The 23,253-nt window shown below is 41.0% G+C and overlaps 1 protein-coding gene across 2 annotated transcripts; it reads right to left on the bottom strand.

Moving 5' to 3' along the window:
- On the bottom strand, positions 1 to 22,947 carry SFPQ (splicing factor proline and glutamine rich). 2 transcript variants are annotated; one of them, XR_012715060.1, is made up of 12 exons: positions 22,034 to 22,947; positions 21,497 to 21,685; positions 16,139 to 16,440; positions 15,939 to 16,034; positions 15,599 to 15,795; positions 15,038 to 15,122; positions 14,806 to 14,920; positions 13,842 to 13,887; positions 13,628 to 13,746; positions 945 to 993; positions 138 to 199; positions 1 to 40 (listed from the first exon to the last, which is right to left on the bottom strand). XR_012715060.1 is itself a non-coding variant. In XM_075264527.1 (10 exons), exons 1-10 carry the CDS (start codon positions 22,853 to 22,855, stop codon positions 9,688 to 9,690), a joined length of 2,121 nt encoding a protein of 706 aa, XP_075120628.1. In that variant the 5' UTR covers positions 22,856 to 22,947; the 3' UTR covers positions 9,638 to 9,687. The 2 variants fall into 2 exon arrangements, 1 of the variants encoding a protein (XP_075120628.1); XM_075264527.1 differs by lacking the exons at positions 1 to 40; positions 138 to 199; positions 945 to 993 and adding an exon at positions 9,638 to 9,837.
- Between the last annotated feature and the right edge of the window lie 306 nt (positions 22,948 to 23,253).

Here is a 23,253-nt window from a genome sequence, read left to right on the forward strand (position 1 = left end):
TTCAAGATTCAGTATTTTTATTTAAAACCTCTGTCAGATCCTGAAAAAGAAAAAGCAAAACATTACCATACATCATGGCACATCGTATACTGTGTAAAACTGCCCATCATGCAGAAAAGATATTCACAAACGTATACCTTTTTCTCTACTCAGTCAGTTTCATGGCTGCGATGCAGACTGGATGACACTTCCATATAGCCTATAAAGTGTAGAGACAAATGACAGTTACATTTATGAAAAACATTTCAGATTATCCAAGTGCAGGATTAAAAGCACCAGTGAGAACCAACCTGAACAATCATTTAGTCTCTTGAAATCAAAGTCTATTAAATTTTTAAGTTTGACAAAGCATGAGAAGCCCACTTTAAAAAAAAAAAAAAACTTTGGAAAGTGCTATCTTTCTGTATAGCTCATATCAATGCCACATTTTAAAACTGGAGTTCTGAGAAGATGTCATACTCAATGTGACTTACATTTTGATCAGTGTCCCAATATATTGTTGAGCAGATCTTTATCAGTGTAGTTCAGTGGTAATGCCTATAACTATTCATATAGGATTAGATTAACTAGTCAGAACCAACAAGCTAGTTTGACTACTGGTTGCTAAAATATCCCTTTGAAACATATGGGCCTTTTACTATATAAGCAGACCCCTAAACACCTTTCCCGACTTAGACAAACCAGATCACCACATGAAATGCTCCTGGAAACTGAATACACAATTACAATTGGATCATTCCACATTTCAGTGATGCATGCTTATTAAATGACATCAGCTCTGACAGGACAGTCAGACTGAAAGTACATAGTAATCACTGACTGTAGAACCCAATTGTCAAATTTACATATTCAAACATTCTAAAAGTATTCCAGCATCGCCTTAGTGAATCATTTTCCATAAAGATTAAATTGGTCTCTCTGCCCAAGATTACCCATCAACATACCTTAAAGAAAGTTCAGTAACTCATGTCAACCAGTGTCTAGCTTCCATACCTAGAGAAAAGTAAACAGTATGCATTGAGTTTTTACACAAAAATCCAGGAAGAAAAAAAAAGTCAATCAAGTATCAATTGTGGGGCAATGGAAGGCAAATCTACCAGGCAACTTTGGATTTACACAAGCTACTGATCCAAACATTGAATTGGTGAATGAGTGGGACTGAGGTACAATTTACTCAGCACAGCCAAACTAATGCATGTTATTGGAGCCCATTAAAAAGCTGTACATGTTTATTCAGATAAGTATATTTATCCATTCATTGTATATATACACACGTCAGTAGTAGAGTGAGCTGGTGCTGCAGTTTGGTCCATCAAGTTGTGAACTTTCAGCATACACTAGTTATAAGGGAAACAAGTACTAAACAATGCAGCTTCTATTTACATCTGAATGGAATGTAAGCATATGGGCTACCAAAACTGAGTGAACTACAATGATATCCTTTACAATTTCCTGCCTCAACCAGGTACTTGAGACACAAGAGCCTTATAACCCATTACGCCCCCAGTTAATATGCTACTTAATGGTACAGTTGTGAGGTTAAATTCTTATAAATCTGCACCTTTAAGCAGCATTTCTGATATAACACTTCTGATATTTTCAAAGGCAACATTTTTAATGCATAAAACACAGTGCAGCACTTTATCAAGGAGACTTACAAGTTAGTGTTCCCATTTCACTAGTCACTATGCGTGAAGAAAGCTTTACGTCAAAGTCGCATACAGTAGCAACCCGGTACCATTGAAGTGTTAACTGCATTTGTGACGAAAGAAGTCTGCATATACCAGTAGCTCATCACAATGAAAGTAGGTCCACATACACAAGTAGTGTTATGTCACAGCACCTGAGAGAATTCAAAACTGAAGTGCAAGAAGTCTGGTAACCCGCGAGGCAAGTTAATGCTGGAAAGTCATTTTAATCTTTATCAAAAGTATAGTGAACACTGCACCCCAACTATCCCCAAACCCTGATCTTCAGGCCTGGCTATAGCCACAGGTGTTTATGCATTGGTTGTGCAAATGTGCTGCACTGCTTACAATTTTTGTCTATAGACATGGTCTATAACAAGGCTGTTTGCTGTTGTCCTAATTTAGTTAGGACTGTCTACAAACAGGCAAATATAAAATATAGTACATCAGAGATCCATAGATCCTAGCAGGACTTAAGATACTTCAGGCTTCAGACAATGTCCCACATCAAAATATACTGCAAGTTCTTCAAGTAAATTTCACATCATGGGATGAAACTGAAGATCTGGATTCCAGTTTACTATAAACAAGGAATTTTAAATTTCCATTAAACCAAAACCTTTTATATAAAACTAAATAAAACTCAATTGTGGATGAATACTCAGTAACTAAATTGCTAATCCTGTATCTAAATACAGCTTTAACCCCTTCCCCGCCGATGGCATTTTTTGATTTTCGTTTTTGACTCCCCTCCTTTTAAACCCCATAACTTTTATTTCTCCGCTCCCAGTGCCATATATGAGGTCTTAATCTTTGCGGGACTAATTTTTCTTCATGATACCACCATTAATTATTCTGTATAATGTACTGAGAAGCTGGGGGAAAAAAAATTCAGAATGGGGTGGATTTGAAGAAAAAAAAAATGCATTTCTGCGACTTTCTTACGGGCTTTGGTTTTACGGCGTTCACTGTGTAAAGCAGAAGACACCCGGCTCCCGCCATAGTTACACACCCGGCATGCGCCGTACTATTACGGCAGATGTTGGGAAAGGGTTAAAATACATAACCTTAAAAGGAAATCCATCACCAGGTTTGAGGTCCCCTAGACAGGCAGTATATGTTGATGTGGCTGGAGCTTAGGGCCATAAACCTGACAAGCAATATTCCACTCATTAAAGTGTACTGCCACTTCAATTTCATAAGTGAATCGTAAAGGTCACTGGGAGAGAAAAAAAAACAAAAAAACAAAAAAAAAAAAAAAAACACCTCTAATCTAAGGAGATCATTGATGTTGAGCAGGTGCTGAGAAACTGGAACTATAGGGACATGAGTGCAGAATACATGAAAAGCATACAGTGACAATTGAAAGGTTTTGCCTTGAGTGCTTTAAGAATGGTATAATTCACATGCACAGGAGATTAAATCTGAGCTTAAACTCAGCAGATCCCCTAACCTGGTGACCAGTTCCCTTTAAGGTTTTACTTGGAATTTAAGCTTGAGAGGAAGTCACATCTTAAATGTTAATATATAATATCAGAAGCTTAATCACCTCAGTAAAGCAGTCAGTGTTCTAGGTGTCTGAATTATCAGCTATAAAAAGGCAGACTAACAGTTGACTAAAGCCACATTTAGTTAGCCTGCCTAATTTTACCTGCTTGGATAAAGAGTGATAAGAGGTAGTCTAGAAAATCTACTAATTCAAAACAACCTGCCATTGTTCTAATCACTAAAAACAGTACAGGATAAGTGAACTGACGGATAGAAGTTGGTCACAACAGGGATAGTTGCAGAAGCTACAGCCAGTAGGCATTTTCTAGGTTTAAGACATCTGCTTTCCCCCAGAAAATTGATTATTCCTGTCTAGTTCTGCACATGAGCTCCATTCAACGTAGTGGAGAAGTGCTGCATTGCCGGACAAACCACAGGTGACTAGCCTTTGACAACCTCTGTAACAAGTGTTAAAGAAAGCCCCAATAATTTGCAAGCTACTGCAGCCAACCAATAGCTATAGAAAAGTGGTCTTGAAAACCAAACACATGGCTGGTTTGGAGACTGCTTATATTTAGGCATAATGTACACAAGCTCTGATGTCAGTTTAGCAGCTCTCTGCCATTCATTAAAAAAAAAATAATTAGTTTAGAAATTAAAGACTGTCAATTGCAAGTTTTTATGAAAAAAAAAACAAAAAAAAAAAACTAAAGAACTTTCACTTAAAGGGAGATTCCCAAAAACCCCAAAGTCTTCCATCTTCCTACTATCAGTCAGTTGACTATTACTAGATACTCTTAGACAGTATTTCAGTTTCTAATAAAGATGCCAGCTTTACAAAACTGAGGACCTCAAAGTATGTGGTCTCCCAAAGACCTTACCAGAGCACAATACAAGTAACTTCCATTAAAAAACCTTAGTCTGTTACAAATTAATACATATACCCACCACCCAACATCAATTCCCATCATGTACTGCATCAGTGAAATCCTGTAGGCAAGTAAGTGCCAAACATCGCCGTTCTTTTAGATATTCATACAAAATCCTTAAGTGCTGCACTGTATTTCTTTACAACAGAAGTGTTATTTCAGAATGGTTATATACACAGTATTTCACCAATGTAGAGGATTTCTTATGTACCTACCTGGACAAGGTCACTGAGCATCTTGAATCGGCACTACTACATCCGGGATCCTACAGTCCTTTGGTAGCACTATGATCCTCAAAGTTATGCACTGCAGAACTGCTTGCTACAGACGGCCACTAAGATTGTAAGTGCAATTGAAGTGGCTAAATCTCCAGTAAAAAAAACATGTAAATGCGTTTCCCATGTCTCTGGCTGCCATGATCACAAAGTGGAAGTATACATCTTTGCCATGAATACGAAGGGAGTGTCAGTCAACTGGTCGAGTTTAACTTGCTGAAACTTGCTTTTAGAGCAAGTACATGCAGAACTTTATGTAGAGGGCATGAGATGATTGCCAGTTAGCAAGTTTGCTGATGGCATTTGCTTCACCATACCGCTCACATTATATTTAACATTAACGTTCTGTTATCAATACTATAAAACTGCATGTTCTGTTTTTTCTTCTTTTTTTTTTTAATGCATGATCACCCAGGATTCCTAAAGTGTTCAGAACCAAATCAAGGCTCTACACATAAGCCCAGGCCATTTGATTCAAGCATCTGAAAGATACACGGCACTTAAGTTAAACCCCAATCTTACACTATAGTGAAATTATAAAATCAGTGACCTGCAATCTTCAGCATAGCAGCTGCTGTATACTTACAACACACAGCATGCTCTACTCACTTCTATGGGTAGCTCCAAAAATGCAGAGCACGTAGGAACATTGGGATTTGCTGTAGTGCCAGAAAGTTGCCTAACTGAAAGAACTGCTGTGAAAGATTTTAAGTGTGGTCTCCCAAGGGGGGGGGGGGGGGTCGACCCAAGACAAACACACAAGGACATTTCACCACTTCAAGATCTTAGCATCTGTTAATAGCTGCCACTTCAATTCCAGTGCAGTGGGGATTCTCTAGCCTTCTGTTCCCAAGCAACTAGGAGATCGTTTTAGGCATCTGACATGTCATTTAAGCTATAATGTCAGAAGTACAGTGTCAGGGAGAGGTGTGTAATTCAAAGCTACAATCAGACGGGCCATGTCTGCTCAGAATCACTCCTTGTCTGCTCCTGCCTGACACCACCTTCCTGAGAGTACAGAGCTTAAAGAGCCTAGCTAGAGAAAAGAAAATTGTGAACTGTGAAGGAAATAGTGGAGAGGCACCCATTAAATTATGCAAATACATGGATTTGTTAGAAGTGGTTAAATGTGCTCTAAAAAATAAAACCTGTCCTTTAGTGGATTGATAGAGGTCCATGTACACAGAAGCCCACCATAGACAACTAGTCTGGCAACTGCATGAGTGCAGAAGTTATCTATACCAAGGGAGGCCACAGTGTAAGGGGTGAGGAAAGCGGATGTTCCTCCATAGGACAACCCTTTAAGCTTAACTAAACTTTTGGACAACTTATGATCTTCTGTCTATTTGTGACAGGCAGGGTCAGAAAGGAGATCATTTGTTCAAGCATATTACAGACTACAGATATTACGTGACAAATCATAAGTTGCCCAAACGTTCACTTGATTTCTGTTGCACTTTGAAAAACGGATACAAGAATGGAGCCAAGCTAAATATCATATCCATTGCTTTAAGATTTTTAGCAGGATTGCTAGATTAAAGCCTGACTACTAAGAGAAACAAGCCAGCTAACAGATTTGCTTGCAACAAGTACATAGAAGTCATGTTCGAGCCAAAAAAAAAAAAACTCAGGCAGATTTCCTTTTGTTTAGATTACAGGTAATACGTTTAATTGCCACTGATCGAATCTGGATTCTAGATCAGTCATTTAACAACTGTCCCCTATCAATGCAAGTGAAATGAAAGCTTTCAGCCTGTGGGGGCAGGATCAGCAGGACTCTTCTAAGTGTAAGAACTTCTACTTTGAATTCCATACTCCTATCAGTTAGCTTGTTATGCAGCAGATCTCACCTGAATCTTTGCCTTCAAGAGATCACCAACTGAACCAGTCTTTGCATCCCTCAGCTTCACTCTGGAAACCAGCATAGTTGACATTTCTGTAGCTGGATATTCATATCAGCAGCAAATGTGCTAGTTAGGCTCTGTCAATGGGTTCAAGCCATCTGCTTCAGCCAAGAACATCCCACCAGACAGATCCTTAACTGGTATATTGTTGTGAAGCTAAGTGTATTAGTCTGCTACAGAAATTCCAACTGTTTTGGTATTGAGTTGAGAGAAACCACACGGGATGCTGAAGTGACTGCTTGGGAACTGTAAGAGCTAAAAACAATTAAAAGATTCAAACCACAGTAAAATGACATCTATTAAAGAGGACATTTCACCAACTCCAGGTCGTAGCATCTGTTAATAGGTGCCACTGATTCGCTGAAGCTTCTCTAGCCCACACCATGCTTAAACAATAAGTGCAGCTTGTTTTAGTGTCCAATATGCCAGCAACAGTGTGCGACTCAGCTCCAGTCAGGTCAGCATCGTAACCCTTCTATTGTTTGGGGATGGGTAAAAGACACTATTGTCAGTTTTAAAATGCTTGGAGGGAATCTATGGTTTCTAAGCTATACCTTTTACAGAACTGTTCCAAGTATAACATTGGGGTTTATTTGTGATTCATTCTTTGCAACAATATGATTAAAAATATTCACCAGCCATCTTAGTACCTAGAAACTTAAAGGTCTTCCATATTGAGCAGGACTCTGCCCTAAAGGGTTTGTTTAATCCTACCAAACATTGATTTGTTGCCCTCTTGTACCTAGACTATATTACGCAAATACCATTTTAACAATATATGGCACGGATTTAGACAAGCTGCAAATATTAGGCCTATGAATAATTGCTTAATCCTGAGACATCGTTGATGCTTTACAGTTTTCCAAGACACTGAAATTTAAAGAGACAGAATTAACCTCAGAGAAAAACCAAACTGGCCACGTCCTAAATTACACAAATTAAATAATGGTTTAAGTTAGTTGAATCCTGTGCTCTGCACTTTGAAAGTCACAATCTGGTTTTGCAACCAGAAAGGAAAGGTTTTTTAACCACCAAAACAGAAACTTACATAGAGCACATTGTAAAGTATGAACCGAGCCGTTTCCGTAAGACAAGATTATTTTGCCGACTTTACAACGCAACTATCTGCAGTGACCGCAAGAGGTTGGCTCCACATCCGAAGGCAAAAGGGTCCAGATTCTCTCCTAGACCGCTCGGGGAGGTAGTGCTCCCAAAATACATCAAGTTCTCCAGTGAGATTCTCTAATGCAATATTAGTCTTCTTGGAATTGCCTGAATATAAAGTTACATGTATTTCAAGGTACAGTAAAGTCATCAGGACTTCAAGATCTTACCATGCAAGATCACACCACAGTGTATACATTACTAGAAAGACACCATTTACAGGAGCTTCTCACCCAGATACTGCCGCACATAACATTTTAATTTTTTTTTTTTTTTTTAATTAGTCCATTAATCCCTAGCTTTTAATACACCAGTTATGTTTTGGCATCTGAGTGAAGATGGCAGTGTCCAACTGCAGGAATCCAGTTTGAAGTTACGGAATTTGAGTAAAAAATAAAATTCCTATCCAGTCTGCATGTTTGTGCATACATGTGCAGCAACGCTTACAGCTACCGCAGGGGAGACATTGGCACAACATGCAAGGGTAGAGCAGAGGAATTGTTGAATAACGATGCACAACTCATCCAAATTTCAAAAGGATGCCAGAAGAACTTGTGGGGAAAGCAGAAAGATTATAAAAAGGCCAACATGTTTTCCACTACAGTATATTTATGCTTAACATTTTATATTACACCAAAACCCCTTAATCTGAAAAAGAATCTGCTTAATTCAAAATTAGTAGAGATTGGACTAGAAAATTCTAGTGAAGAATTCGACCCAAAAGTGAATAAAATTGTCAATGCTAGTCAAAGGCCAGACCTCTGCATCTAGTCTTAAAGCTATTACTACATTTATGTTTAGTCTGGCCAGACTTCATTGCACCAAAACACAGATCTTTTCATTGAATTCAGGGTATTTTTTGTGAAGAAAAAAAAAAAAAAAAAGTCAGATTCTGTACCATTTTGTATTTTTTAGTCCTCATGCCCCTAGATGTTCTAGGAGTGGTTTTGAAAATGACCTTTTTATGTAGATATTTAGATAGATTTAGATTCCTTAGCATTTTGTAATGGTAGCTGTAGTTTTCTCCGAGGAGGAAAAGCTTTAAACTGGCCACCAAAACATGCAGCAAGGTCCAAAACCTGCATGTGCCAAGATTTAAAACTATGGCCATAAACGATACGCTACAACTATACTGGTTTCTGTTGTCCAGTCATGAACGCAAACAAGGACAAACCCATTTCAGGAACCCTTATGATTTCAAGTTTCTTACAAAATGTATATAGCAATAATTGCTGTAGTCTCATTCTTTGTTACGTTGGCTGCTGTATGCAGTCTACAATCTAGAGCTACTTAAAGAGGACAGACACTTAAGAGTGTTTCTCGTGACACCCTTTAGACCAGAGTTTCCCAGACTCAGACTACTTTCAAAATTTTACTGGCTTCGGTGGACCCCCTACTGCTACATTACTACCATATTCCCAAAACTCGTCAAAAAAAAAAAAAAAAAAAATGTGAAGATTAGATCTAACGATGGAAATTTGTGTCGTGGCTAAGACCCCCTGGGGGTCCACCTGGACCACTTTGGGAATCACTGCTTTAGACAAATCTCTGTTCCATTTCAGTACTGACCATATGTTACCCAACACAATAAGCATTCCACATTTTTTTATTTAAGTTTTTTTTTTTTTAATACAACGGATTACAAGGACAAATTTCATGGAGCTTCTACTTAAGTCACAATACTCAAACACAAAGATTAGTGTGTTATTAGATCCCACCCAGAACACTGGGTAGATAACCCACTAAGATAAACCACTATCTTGACAATACCACAGCTGTCTTCACTACAGCTGTACTTGTGCTGTGCAGAATGGTTAAAATGAGTAGTTAGAAGCTGCCTATCTGGCTTTACAGTCCATCACTGGGTGCCAGAGGCAAGTCATGCAGTGGTCTTACCAGGCCACAATCAAGGTGGTATTTCACAGCTCCTGAGATCTGTTATCCCAGACAACTGATGACACAGTAAATGGCAATGTCCAAGAGCATTGTATAGCATCCAGTATAGCTCAAGCACAGATTAAAAAAAGAAAAAAAAAAAAAAAGAAGTATAAAAAAGGGGATTCCACAAACTGTCATAAAACATAACGTGTCACAGATCAATTCTGCATATATTAACTGGCTTTACAAATACAGGGTCAAGCAAAGGCATCCATAAAATTGTTACCTTCTCGCTAAAATGCAAGTTTAAAAAAAAAAAATATATATATTAAACAAAAATTAACATTTGTTAAGGGAATCTCTAGAACCTGGGTTTTTTATTTGGCCCATCATAGTCATCTCTTCCCCTGCCGTAACCTCCAGTAGCTGCTGCAGGAGGTACAGCCCCAATCCCTCTGGAAGCCTGTGCATTAGGAGTCCCTGCATTGCCCTGGACAAAGCGATCATTACGCTATTGAAAATCAAATTCAGTTCATTACAGGAGAAGTCCACGTGTATAGTATGTTATTTTTAGAAGGGTCCCGCAGTCAAGGTTCGTCGATACAATCACCAATGAGTCGATCCACAGGTACGAGGAACATAGAAAGGAAAAAAGGGTAATTTGCAAATTAGTTAAGTATCACACATACCATGAGATACGCTCCCACAATTGTTTCAGACAGAATTGTAGCTGTGCTCAAGGTGGCACAGATGAGCAACTGGGAAATAATGACACTAGAGTCAAGTCAGAGGCACTCAAGTATATAGAACGTACCTCTGGCCTTTATAACACAACTTATGGCCCTACATGTATGAAAAAAGTGGAATCTGGACGTTTATGGCCCTGCATGCTTGCAGGTAAACGGAACTAAAAGCTACTGCATGACCCTATAGAATTACACCATTTTATCCAACCACCATGAAAAAAAATTCATGGGTCAGTAAACAGAATATCAATACATGGACGCTGCCATGTATAAAACAATACTACCTCAAATATAGAAAGCAGCCAACATTACTGACCAAATGTTCCAAAAGTTGCATCTAGAGCAGCGCTTCTCAAGCTGAGCTCTCATTGACTAAGGCAGGTTATGACAGGAATGATCGTATGATCACTCCTATTGAAAAAACTTGCTTACACTTTATGGAGAAAAATTACATATTAAAAAAAAAAAGTTAGATAAACAGCAGCAAGTGCCCACCACCTTTATACTTGCAAAGGTAACATTACATACTTTCTGCTAGAAACTATTAGAATTGCATACCAAGAACAGCGGATACAATGCAAACTTAATGGGCATTTGCATCCAGTAGCAGAGGTACAAGTGGGACAGCAAACTGTTCTTGCCCATAAAGAGCACCCCAACTTACGAGAATAGGTCAACTCCCCACAAGTATGGGATTGTGACTTCAAACTTTCCAAAAGACCATTTTAAAATGGCCGTCCATTTACATAGACATCAGTGTTAATATTCCATTAAAGATCCATTGCTGTAAGTTTTTTTGTACATTGCCAGTAACAGGAATTCAATTCTCAATGCATTTAATGCATACTTGTCATTGTCTGATAAGACCGCTCCTAATACTAGCTTTCAATGCAATATTGTGCACTCTTGTCGAAGAGGTACCACTGTATTTGCATTTGCCATTTCTGAAAACTACTGAAACTGCATCATGCAGTTATTTATTCCTCCTGAACATCACACACTTAGGGTCTGATCAAATCACTATTTTATATTTGGTAAACAGATGCAAAAAAAAAAAAAAAAAAAAAAAAAAAAAAAAAGCCACAAACTGATTGCCAGCCATTTACATAGACATCAATAATAAATCTCTGCTAAGGATCCATTGGTGTCAGCTTTTTTTGGACAGATAAAAAGTGTGGTATACCAAGTGTGCTAAAAACCTTTGAACACTGATGTCTATGTAAACAAAAGACCATCTGTTTGCATCGGATAGATGTAGATAAGTGATCTGAAAAGTTTAATTGTTCCTTTTGGTAAAAGTAGCCAACCAGTAACACCCAGTTTTCCATTTAGACATTTCTTAGATGAACAGAACAGTTTTAGATACTTCAGAACAGTAAATTCATGAGTATTTGTTGAAAAAGATCTGTCAGGAGAGCAGACAGGTCAAGTTTAAGAAGCTCAAAGGCCGTTACAGCTCTGAACTTCAGACAATTGAAAATATGTAAGCAGTAGTTAACCTTAGCCATGCCTTTGACAAATGAGGGCCTAGCAAGCTGTTTGAGAAGCCCTGATCTAGAAAATTTAATTCAGCCATGTGAATCAAATGACAACTCTGAAGATCAATTATGTGCAATAAGCAATAACTGATGCAGTCTCAAGTAGGATCAAGTGGCGTTTAATGCAGTCAAGTCCCTTTTACGCAATCTATGGAAGACATTAAAATTCAGTTCCATAACGAGACAAATCCCTCACGTTTACCAAGTTATTGCCTTCACCTTAGACCACGAGCAAGTGAACGATCACATACTGATCATCCAAATGACTCTACAAATTACAGTTGCTCCGATCAATTTTATAGAGAGTTCGAAAGTTCAACGTCATTGTACCAAATACAAGCCCAACCCTTCACCTAAACCAAGTCTGCAGAAATTAAGCAGACCACCTATAACTATGCAATAGCACAGCAGGTAGTGAATTGACTACATGTTTTACAACACATGACTCCGATAAGAATCTTAGTACAGGAAGAAGGACTTGAAGGAATATTCAAGCTGTATTCACAGCCTCAACTGGGGACAGACCTGTGACTTGTGCAGCAAACTTTAGCATGTAACAAGGCAGTAGATCCTGTGTGATGTCCCTTCTACTGAAAAATCTATAGGCAAGTCAAAGCTTCCATAGCAAATCTTTGCAATTAGACAAAAAAAAAAAGTGGATGAAGTATATTTTGTTTTATACAGTGCCAAAAACTATTGCCGCTCATTCACATGGAATGTATGCAGGCAAAAACCAATAGGAATGACCAGAGGCAGAGAATATATTGTAAGGGATGTTTTACCTACAGGAAAGCAAGAACATTTTACACTTCACTAAATGCTCTGACAATTTCTGGGCTAAAGTCTTCTCAATAGCTGCTCAAAATCTTGGAAAAATATAAGTAGATTGCAGATTGTTCAAAAAAAGGCTAGTGTGTACTACGCCAAGGTTCTATCCAAACGATGTGCAAAGTGGCCATTTTGCATCAGTTTTCACAGATCCTCAGTTATAAGTTTGGGGGGATTCATTAAAATTGGCAAAATAAAGTCACATGAATTGCCTCATTGATATAAAATTACTTCCAATGACATTGCTTAAAAAAACAAAAAAAACTCATGGCGGCGATTACTGGTGTGTATTGAGCATAAAGCAATAAAAATATTGATAATTAGGGCTGAGCAATTACCAGAAAATAAGTCAGTTTTCCTTTTTCTAAATTGGAGATTCAATTACTCTTAAAAGTTTTGTGACTGTCACAGTAGTCAGATAACCAAAACAAGCTTCCATCACCTATCTCCCATTGAGTAGAGTGAAGAAACTGTTTAAAAACAGCAGGACAAAGCCAGCGTGGAAGAGACTCTAGGACAGGGTTAACAGCAATTTCAAGATTTAGTTGAAAATCTCTGAAGTGGAAAGTTGACAATTCATTTGATCATACAGCCCTGTTCACCTTTTTAATCATACTGAGTATAAAAAGTAAACTGGCCTAAAAAAGTCTTCAGCCAGTTAACCAGGGTAGGGCATGGACTGAGCATTCCTAGTGAAATCTCAGGCCAAGAGGGTGAAAGAACAAACAAATCCTACTTAGCAGGAGACCAAGACACACATGTAGTCAGTAAACAGAAAAGCTGTTATTCCTTATATAATGAAGGTCTGATCTTTTCAAGCAGACTTGGCTTAGGTGTATTTTTACAGGATACTGCAGTCATTCTTAAGTCACCTGCCTAGAATAAACCTAATACTCCAAACTTTATATTGTACAATGCAAGAGTAATGAAACAAAATTGAAAATCAATACATCAGATTTATTGCTAGACACAAAATACATAGACTTTGTGCAGCGTAGAAGTGCTTACTGAGTGTCAAAGCAACACCACTAAAATGGCTGCTTTCAGGTCTGACAACAAAATCCAGTCAATTTGAAGATTTGTTGCCAACATCCTGCGATTAAACTAGTGCAACACTCATGGAGTGTATTTTGCTTGTAATTCTAGATATGGGAGACTACGCCAATCAGATCACACTTTGATACATTACCATGTCGCCTGCCATAAGTGATGAAGCAATTGCTGCCTGGGTCACACCTGGGCTGCCATCATAACCCATACCAGGTGCCCCAAGTGGTGGGTACTTCTGTGCTGATGCGCCATAAGGATCTTTAAAAACAATGAACATGAACCGATTTGAGCACATGCCAAACAAAAACAAGTGGTGATGTATAAAACTTTGCACAGGGCAGACTGTTTCTCACCTCCCATGGCCATAGAGTTTGCTCCCATGCGCATCTCTCGCTCCCTCTGAAAATGAAGGAAGTTTGTTAAGAGATTATAGACATACAGGAACACCATTACGGTATTCCAAGTCGGTTGCTCACAAGTTTTCCTGAAGAGCGCAAAAACAAAAAAAAACAAAAACAAAAAAAAAAAACACACACAGTTGCTGATAGACAACTCCCACCAGCTATAATAAAGGAGATTGGAGCTCATCCTCACTGTATTATGTTAAGATTTAGGAGAATGTACCATGGGAGAGTAGTAAGTGACCATGGCTCTAGCTATGCAATATAGCGCTGAAACATTGATTGCAGAAAAATACATACATCAGGGAAACTTAAAATCCAGAAGCAGATAGGCTGCAATACAAGTACAGTATACAGAAAACAGCAAAGACACATTCAGGTGGGTGTCATTGGTGGTTTAGTGTGGTGGCAGCAAGTATAGTTCCAGAGATATTTGGAGGATACTCGGCCTAAGATGCTGAAGTTTCTGCCTGAGATTCAGTGTCAAATTTCTACATATGAACCAGTTTAAGTGTTCACTTAGTTTGTGCAATTCCATAAGTCTGAACAGTTCTGCTCTAGAGCAGCTGCAGGTCACTTGTTCTTTCAGTGTATTCCTAGGGACCTCAGGATGAGGCTCTCATAACATGATAGAAGACCGTTCCATTTCAGTGAATAAGACCTTCTGAAGCTCACTTACCATCTACAGGATTACTACTTGTAAGCCAACTCTTAGGGCTCGTTCACACATGAACAAAGGGGTGGATTTTGACAGCGGATTTGATATGAACCGACATTGAGCCGCATCTCTCTCTGTGTCAAAACCCGTGCAGGCGCCCCACGTCTGAACTAGCCCTTACAGCACCACACTGAACTACCAATGTAGCAAAGAGGTGGCCAAAAAGTAAACTGTTTAAAGCTATGGCTCTCCACTTACAGGGTCCATATATCCCATACGGTAACCCTCTTCTCTTTGACGCCTCATCTGCTCTTCCATTTCACGTTGACGAAGCATCATCTCTTCCTCACGCCTGCGTCGTTCTTCCTCTTGTCTATTTAAGGATAACATTTGTTGAGATGAAAGTTTAAAGATACTGCATAATGCTTTGAGAAACGTTCCAATGCTACAAACCTTAACTAGAAAAAGTAGTGTAAAATCCTTGACTTACCTTAACTGCATCTCCTTACGCTTTTGCATTTCTTGGTTGTGTAGTTCTTCCATTCGTCTAAGCTCCTCCTGACGTCTCAGCAGATCTAAAAAAAAATAAAAAAGATAATTGCGTGATGAAATCATTGCATAAATTTATTATAAAAACTGCTTGCAAAGACCTAAAACTTCATAATACATCCACTTATGGGAAAACTGCCTTCCAAAAACACCCAAAACACAAAGCGACATCAGGTTGACGTGCCATGAAGCAAAATTAGAGTGTGGTTTTCTGGAACAAAGGCAGTGAAGGGTGTAAAATAACTACCTCAACCTCCTCTTTCCCCCCCCATTGATGACAATTTTCTACCCACATTGCCTGTCAGGCAAGACAGTTGCAGCTGAGACCACAGGATTAAGTTGACAGACCCTTTTGAGGATCTCCTGCAAAGCAATTTTATGACCACCACAAACTAGTGAAATAGCAAATGCTAAATTATGCCTACTCAGAAGGGCTAAACCCTGTGGCTACTGCTGTCCCCCCAAAAAACAAAAAAAAAAAAAAAACAAGCAGCAAACAAACCTTGCCGAAGTAGATTGGCTTGATGTTCATGGAATGCATCTTCCATTTCACTTTCAAGTTTCTCCTTCGCTTCCTTCATGTTTTTTTCCACCTGTTGTCTTTGCTGTTTCTCCATTTCATCCAAAGACTTCCATCTCTGGGAATATTCAAACTCAAAGGAGCCATGTTGTGCAAACCGAGGTGGTACTTCCCTTTCCCTGTTTAAGAAGGTTATACTGTTGTGACAGCTATTTAACACATTATGATGGGTACAGTAGAGTGATTTTCTCCCTCCCACTTGTATATGGTTTCATCAAAACATCTGCATAGTTTATGGAAACCACTCAAGATTGAGACTTACTTTTGATACAAGTGATTTTTTTGAGCAAGTTTCTCTGGAAGTCCATCCTCATCATCAAACTGCTCCAGGGGCTCCACAATAACAGGCATTGGTGTCCTGAACAGGTTATATGGAAGAAAGTTGTATTAATATGCACAACATACATTCTAAACAATCCACAGCTTCAAGATTGACAGGCTGATCACAAGCAGAGAACTTACGTTGTCAAGAGAAACACTCCTTCTGTACACCTTTCATAGGCCTTTCTGGCAGCTGGTTTTGCAGCAAACTCAACTATTCCCTTTCCAGTGGATCTCCCTCGATCATCGACTATAACCACAGCCCTCTCAACTGGTCCAAACTGGCTGAATGCTTCTTCCAAGAGCTCATTTGATACATATGGAGACAAGTTACGCACAGAAAGGGCTGCAGAATGGGTGGCAAATCGTACTCTGAGTTGCCTTCCTCGCATTGGGAAATCATCAAGCTCTGCCTTTGCAATTTCAGCCAGTGCTCTAGTTTCCTAAAGAGTTAAGCAAACAGTGTCAGATCAAAGAAGTTTACAGCCACGCGCCAGACAAGTATGATCACCAAGAGTCCACCAGGTGACTAGATTCTAAGTTTGGGACAATAGCTTTCATGTACTAATTTTCAAACAGAGGCTAAAACACGAGAAATCATTTTCTAAGCGCTTTATATAAAAAAAAAATTTCACCATTATGTATGACAGGTGTTTACCAGGCAGATGTCCGATTACTATGCTGTGGCTACAGTGAGCTGTGCACCTGTGTTCATCACATTGCCATGGACCGTATATCACATGACCAGAACAGAAAATTTTCTATAACTTCATTATACAACCAACCTCTTCACATGTCCTTGAAAACCATACTAAAAACTGATACCTTTTAGGCAAGTTCCTCAAGACCTTTCAACAAATATGCCAAGCCGGCACATGCACAGATGAAGCAGAGAACCCAAAATTCCACAACTGGATAAACTGATTCAGGGAGATCTTTGAGCAAAGGAAACAAAGCTCTGCCCACCTCTCACATCTGCCCAATAGAGATTGAGTGCAAGGTAAGGACTCCAACTCTATTGCACAAGTGTGAAAGACGACAGGGGGATGTCCCCACAGAAGGAAGTCATCTCCCGTGCCCAGAAGATCTGGACAGGAAGAGTCAGCAGCAGCAGCCTCCCCTGTTTACACACATCAGACAGTGTTCACAGACTTCCTGGTGCTCCATGCTGGCTGATTAGCATATCAATAAAAGCGGGCCAATTCAGAAACGGCTGAGAGGATTAACACATTAAACGTATGTGTGAAATGGCCTCTCTCTAGGCTATGCAAATATGTGCTTACTTAAAAATGAGCTTCCCAATGATAGAATCTCTTTACAGGCATATAAAAACAGCCTTTGGGAGGTTTGTTAACCCTTTCAGACATTGTAATTTCTGTAAAATGCATAGTTTCACCTCTTTCAATACACTCATTTAGCCCTAAAATGTACACACAACATGGGGGAAAATGCATCTCAGTTATGCAATTTCTCCTGAGCATGAAAATACTCTATGTTGGGGCACGCAGCAGCATATTATAGGGAAGGAGCAACACTGGAGGTTTGATAAGCAGATTTTGCTAAAATAGGTTTTAGTGTCATGTCATTTGCAGAGCCTCTGAAGTACCAGTACAATGAATTCTGTCCAAAAGTAACCCCCATTTTGGAAACTAGACCCAACAAGGAATTTATCAAGGTGTATAGTGAGCATTTTAACCTAAAATTATTACAGATTTGAGTAATTTTTCACTTATGTTCCAATGTTAATAAAGTCACTTTATCCTGAAAGTTCTCATTGTCTAAAGGGGTTAAAAAGGAAGAGCAGCAAACTGCAGTTGAACAATTTGAATTCATTCACACACAGGAAAATTGTGCTAGCAGAAAAAGGAATCCATTGAAGTCAAAGGGAAGCTTTTTTTTCTGCACTGAAATTCTACACCAAATTCCTCACGATTTTCCTCCATATGAATGGACCCTTTCTCTTGAACACAGTAATAGTACCATTACTACAGAAGCCCCCAAAAAGTGACATTTTAGAAATTCCACCACTCAATCTATCGAAGGCTATAATGAGCATTTTCACCTTATTAGCATTGGGATATGAAAATGAAAGATCTCTTTCCAATAAACTGTCCGTTTTTAATTTTTGCAACAGGTTAAAGGTGAAGAAGCACCCTGCAGTTTATTAAACGATTTCTCCTTGAACACAGCAATATCCCATATGTGGTAAAACGTTGAATGGGCTCACATACACAGAACTGAAAAACTACCATTTGACTATTGGAGGGCAGATTTGGCTGGAACAGTTTTGTTTGTTTTTTTTCGGGGGGAGGGGGGGAGCCACATGCGGCCCGCCAAGCACTTCTGTCTGGCCCTGCCGACAACGCCAGCAGGCGTGCATTAATAATGAAGCTCCTTGGGAGCTCGGGCCAGGCCTTGGAGCGCACTCCACTTTACCTATTGGAGGGCACCGCTCCCAATGTCTGTGCGATCTGCTCTGCCTCCGGCCCACTGTTTAAAAAGTTTGAGGACCCCTGCCCTAACCAGTACAAAAACTAGAATTGCTGTCACATGGTGTGGAATATTTTGACCCAGGATAGTTTACAAAGAGATGAGCAATGGTTGATGCAAGACAAATTGAGATGTTCCCAGATTGATGCCATCTCAGTCATATGTCACTGTGGGTATAAGCTCCTGCTTGGGCACACTGCCACAGAAAGGAAGGAGTGCCACTTTAGTTTTTGGAGCACAGTTTGGTACTGACATGACACTAGAAGAGGACACTTAACGACCTCTGGCACCCACGGAATTATATCACTAGTAAGCTGACACGGTGCTAAAATTCAGCGCACCCTCAGCTTTCTCAATGTGCAGCCAGGTACAGGAGATATCTGTGCTGAATCCAACTGCACCAGGACCAGCTTTACAGTAATATATAAATTCACAGGTGCCAGAGGACATGAAAGATCTGCTTTAAGTACATTATCCTGGATACAATAGGGTCATGACCCTCAAGTGGTGTAGTGAGTATTATTTTCCAAGACATGTATGCAGAGGATGGTAAAAGGAATATGTAAGCTGTATGTAGTACATTGGGAACACCAATATTTCCATTGTCTCCTATAATATGGGTGGGGGTTATGACTTGTGTCTTTACCCTCAAGCTCTAAATCTAGACGTACCCTGATACATGCTCTGAGGTCTATATTCCTTTTCTGTAGCAGCCAGATTTTCCACTAAAGATATCATGATTATGGGGGGTTAATTGCCACATATATATATATATATATATATATATATATATTTCTGGTGAAATATCCACAAGGTCGTCTTTGGGGGAATGAGATGCATTTGATAAAGACACCATTCTAGAGTGCCTATAACAATTTTATGAACCCTTTAGTGGAGAATAAAAAAAATTCTTGCATTATTTTTGTGGACAGAAAAGTACTTGATCTACTTTCCTGTCCACATGACATGTTTGGAAAGCACATTTATCCTATTACAGTCTATGGGGTCCATGTGCCTTCACTGCACACCACTTGCCAGTGCGTTCAGTAATCCGTTAAGGGAAGGGGGTCCCCATGCACACCCCCAAATGGATTATAGGCACAGATGTGAACCAGGCCTGAGTCTCATACTTGAGAAAAACAAAGGCTGTAGCCCACTTTGTGAATAAGCCAACGTGCTATTCCCTTCCATGGGTTGTATCTTTTGAACAGAAGAAAAAAAAAAAAAAAAAAAAAAAAAAAAAAAACCACCTATGTAAAATTGATCAAGAGCAAAGCTGCAGTCTAATGATGTTATAGGAATCCTATAACACACACACACACACACACACACACACACAATTTTTTCTAAGTAGCACATTGGAATAGCTTCAAAAGCTATTTGTCTCCTACCTTTCGTCGTTTTCTCCAAACCGCCATTCGCCTACAATCCCGGTTTCTCTGTATGCAAATTGCACTGGGGGCGGGCCCCAGCGCTCAGACAGCAATGGGGACATCTCCAATGCTGCGAGAGAACCCTCTCCAGCAGCATCCTCTTCTTCTGGTGGTGGCTTGTAACTTGTAGGCCCTAGGCAGAGCAGACTGCACATGCCCACAGGTCACGAGAAAATGGCAGCTTACAGTACTGTGCAAGAGGCCATTTTCTCTTGGCCTGTGGGCATGCGCAGTCTGCTCTGCCCAAGGCCAAGAAGTTACAAGCCACCACTGAAAGAAGAGGACGCTGGAGAGAGTTCTCTCGCAGCATTGGGGACGCCCCCAGTGCTGAGAGAGCTAATTTGCATACAGAGAGAAACTGGGATTGTAGGCGAACGGCGGTACGGAGAAGACAAGGAAAGGTAGGAGATGAATAGCCATTCTTAAGGCTATTCCGACATGGAACCTAGAAAAAAAAAGTGAGTGATAGGATCCCTTTAAATATATATTTTTTTTAATGCGTGAAAGCATTTAAGAGTAGACAGAAACTGAAGTTCTATGAAACTGCAGCTTATACCCATTCACTGGAACAGAAGCAGGCTGCTTCCAGCTGAATATTGATTTCCAGCTGTATCTGCTAACCGCTTGGGGTTCGGACCCAGACCAGATGACTTGCAGAAACATTAACTGCCAGGAAACTCCATGAAAAAAGTAAAATTGTTCTCATAGTAACAGCAAAGTGCATATTTAAGGGCTAGTTCACACGTGAACTGCCCGTGCGGGTTTTGACACAGAGAGAGACGCGGCGAGCCGCGTCTCTCTCTTGTCAAAACCCGCCCGCCACGACCATCGCTGTCGCGGCTTAACCCTCTGCTGTCGGCTCAAATGAATGAGCCGACATAGGAGGGAGCTGCGGGGGGGCGGAAGCCGCGCGACTGAGACAGCGCGGCTTCCGCCTGAAGAAAGGACATGTCCTTTCTTTTCTCCGCTAGCAGCAGCTCGCCGCTAGCAGAGAACAGAAGCCCGGCGGTCTCCATAGACCACCATTATAAGGGGAGGTTTTGGACGCGAAATCCGCTGTCAAAAACCTCCCCTTATACTCACGTGTGAACTAGCCCTAAAGGGGTTGAGCAGGATTTTTTTTTTTTAAACTTAGACCAGGGGAGGTGAAAAAACCTCACCTGACCCAGTGCCATCCAGTCCTGTAGCTCCATTGCCTACTGCACATGACAGCTATAGCCATCAGCAGCCTTAGCAGAAAGGAGCCAGGATATGAGACTGAAGACTTCCAGCAAAAGACAACCGAGTAGGACCAGATCGCACAGGAGGATCCTGGAGCATGCGAGTTTTATTTTTTCACCACAATTAAAGATTTTAGGTGGGACAACCTCTAAACCTCTCCACCACATTACATAAAACCTATTAACCTACAACGATCAGTTCTTGTATTACAAACCCCAATCAATGCCACAAAAATCTCAAACAAGCATTCATTCTAGTTTATTTAAGTGATGTGGCAATTTGGGATTCAAAGCTTGGGTTATTAAAGGGTTAAAGTATTACAAGTAAAGCTGATGGACAGTCACGTGACACTCACCAACTTGATGAAGCCAAAACCTTTGCTCTTGTTGATGAAGACTTCTCCGGGTTCACCATACTTTGAAAAGAGCCTCTTGAACTCCTCGTCTGAGATATCAGTAGGAAGATTGCCCACAAATAGCCGGCAGCGCTGTGTGTACGTCTTCTCTCCAGGCCTCTTCAGAAGGGACAGAGTTGCCCGAACACCCTACAAGGGACACCCGAATAAAACAAGCCATGTTAATAGAAATCACCACAAACTAACGGTGGTAGGTATGACCAACCCAACAGGCAGCCGAGACCACGGAAAACTCCCGCCCACCAGCACAGCCGTTGGGCGGGGCTTGCGCCCAAAATGGCTGCTACACAAAAGACGCAACCCCGGCCGCCATTTTAAAGACTTCCTGAGGCGCCGCACAAGATGAAGGCCGTTCATTGTAGGCAGTGACTGTGTAATCTACGCTGCTTTGTGTTAGTTTCCTGCCCCCACCGCCTCGCGCAGTCTAGTAATACAATATGCCACGTGCGCAGTCCCCTACACGGTTTACACACTTACATCATTCCAGCCGCCCTCGTCCTTCATAGACTCATCCGCCGGTGGATGCTGTTCCTGCGGTGGTTGTGACTGGAACCGGGACTGGTGCGGCCTTTTCTGGCCAGGCTGAGGCCCAGAACGTTGTCTTTGTTGTTGCTGCTGGTTCTGCTGCTGAGGCGGAGCGGGCTTCTGCTGCTGAGGCGGAGCGGGCTTCTGCTGCTGGGGCGGAGCGGGCTTCTGCTGCTGGGGCGGAGCGGGCTTCTGCTGCTGGGGAGGCTGAGACGGGGGTTGAGACGGGCTTTGACTAGGAGCAGGGGACGGTTTAGCTGGCGGCTTCTGGGCCTGGTTCTGGGGGGGCGGTTTTTGTGAGGCGGGCGGCTGTTGCTGGGGTGTAGTGCTGGGCTTCTGCTGAGGAGAAGGAGCTGGTTTAGTCTGTGGAGATGCGGCAGGAGGCTGAGACGTGGGGGTCTTGGCTGCGGGGGTAGGTGCAGCTTGGGGGGTCTTCGGAGGCTCCTGGGCCGGAGGTTTCTGAATCGCAGGCTTCGACTCTTGGTTGTTCTGCTGCTGCGGCGGCTTCGGTGGCTGCTGCTGCGGCGGTTGGGCTGGTTTCTGTTGTTGTTGTTGCTGTTGTTGTGGCGGCTTTTGCTGGTTCTGCTGGTGTCTATTCTGTTGGTTATGATGGCCCGAATGGCCACGGTTTAAATCCATAGAGCCATGCCCACGGTAGTTCATGCCTCCCATACCTCCACGGCCGCCGTTACCCCGGCGATAAATGTTCATTCCCATCCCCATTCCTCCGCCTCCTCCCATTCCTCCACGGTTTCTGAATCTATCACGGGACATCTTTAGCAAAGGTTGCACAAAAACAACGATTCGAGGTTCGTCACTGTAAAATGGCGGCGCAGACGAAGAATGCGAGACGGCTTTGTCCTTTACTTATGTAGAAAGCATATGTCTACGCCCCCTTCAATACTAACCAATTAGACAGTGTCGGCCAACCAACCCCAATAGTTGATTGGTGGGTGATCCTTCTGACAGGAAGAGGAAATGTGTCGTCACACTTTAAACTTCAAACACTTAATTGGGCGCTGGGATGATTGACAGATGTAACAACCAATAAGGATGCAGTCTATGGCTGTACTGTTCGCTGATGTTTTTCTGAATTAAAGGAAGGAAGCGGGTTGCATTTTCTGTGCTGATTGTATGGCGCATCTAGTTTATTGTACTTGGATGTTGGTCGT

The sequence above is a fragment of the Leptodactylus fuscus genome, chromosome 2, assembly GCF_031893055.1.
Source record: "Leptodactylus fuscus isolate aLepFus1 chromosome 2, aLepFus1.hap2, whole genome shotgun sequence".
Classification (NCBI taxonomy): Eukaryota; Metazoa; Chordata; class Amphibia; order Anura; family Leptodactylidae; genus Leptodactylus; species Leptodactylus fuscus.

What these genes read in the sequence shown, in the direction of transcription:
- SFPQ (XM_075264527.1), bottom strand. Translation starts at nt 22,855, where the DNA reads ATGTCCCGTGATAGATTCAGAAACCGTGGAGGAATGGGAGGAGGCGGA. An exon ending in GTTTTGGCTTCATCAAGTTG is followed by an intron (nt 16,441 to 21,496) that starts GTGAGTGTCACG and finishes TTAACTCTTTAG; the next exon opens with GAAACTAGAGCACTGGCTGA. An exon ending in AGCCAATCTACTTCGGCAAG is followed by an intron (nt 15,123 to 15,598) that starts GTTTGTTTGCTG and finishes ATTTTTTTTTAG; the next exon opens with ATCTGCTGAGACGTCAGGAG.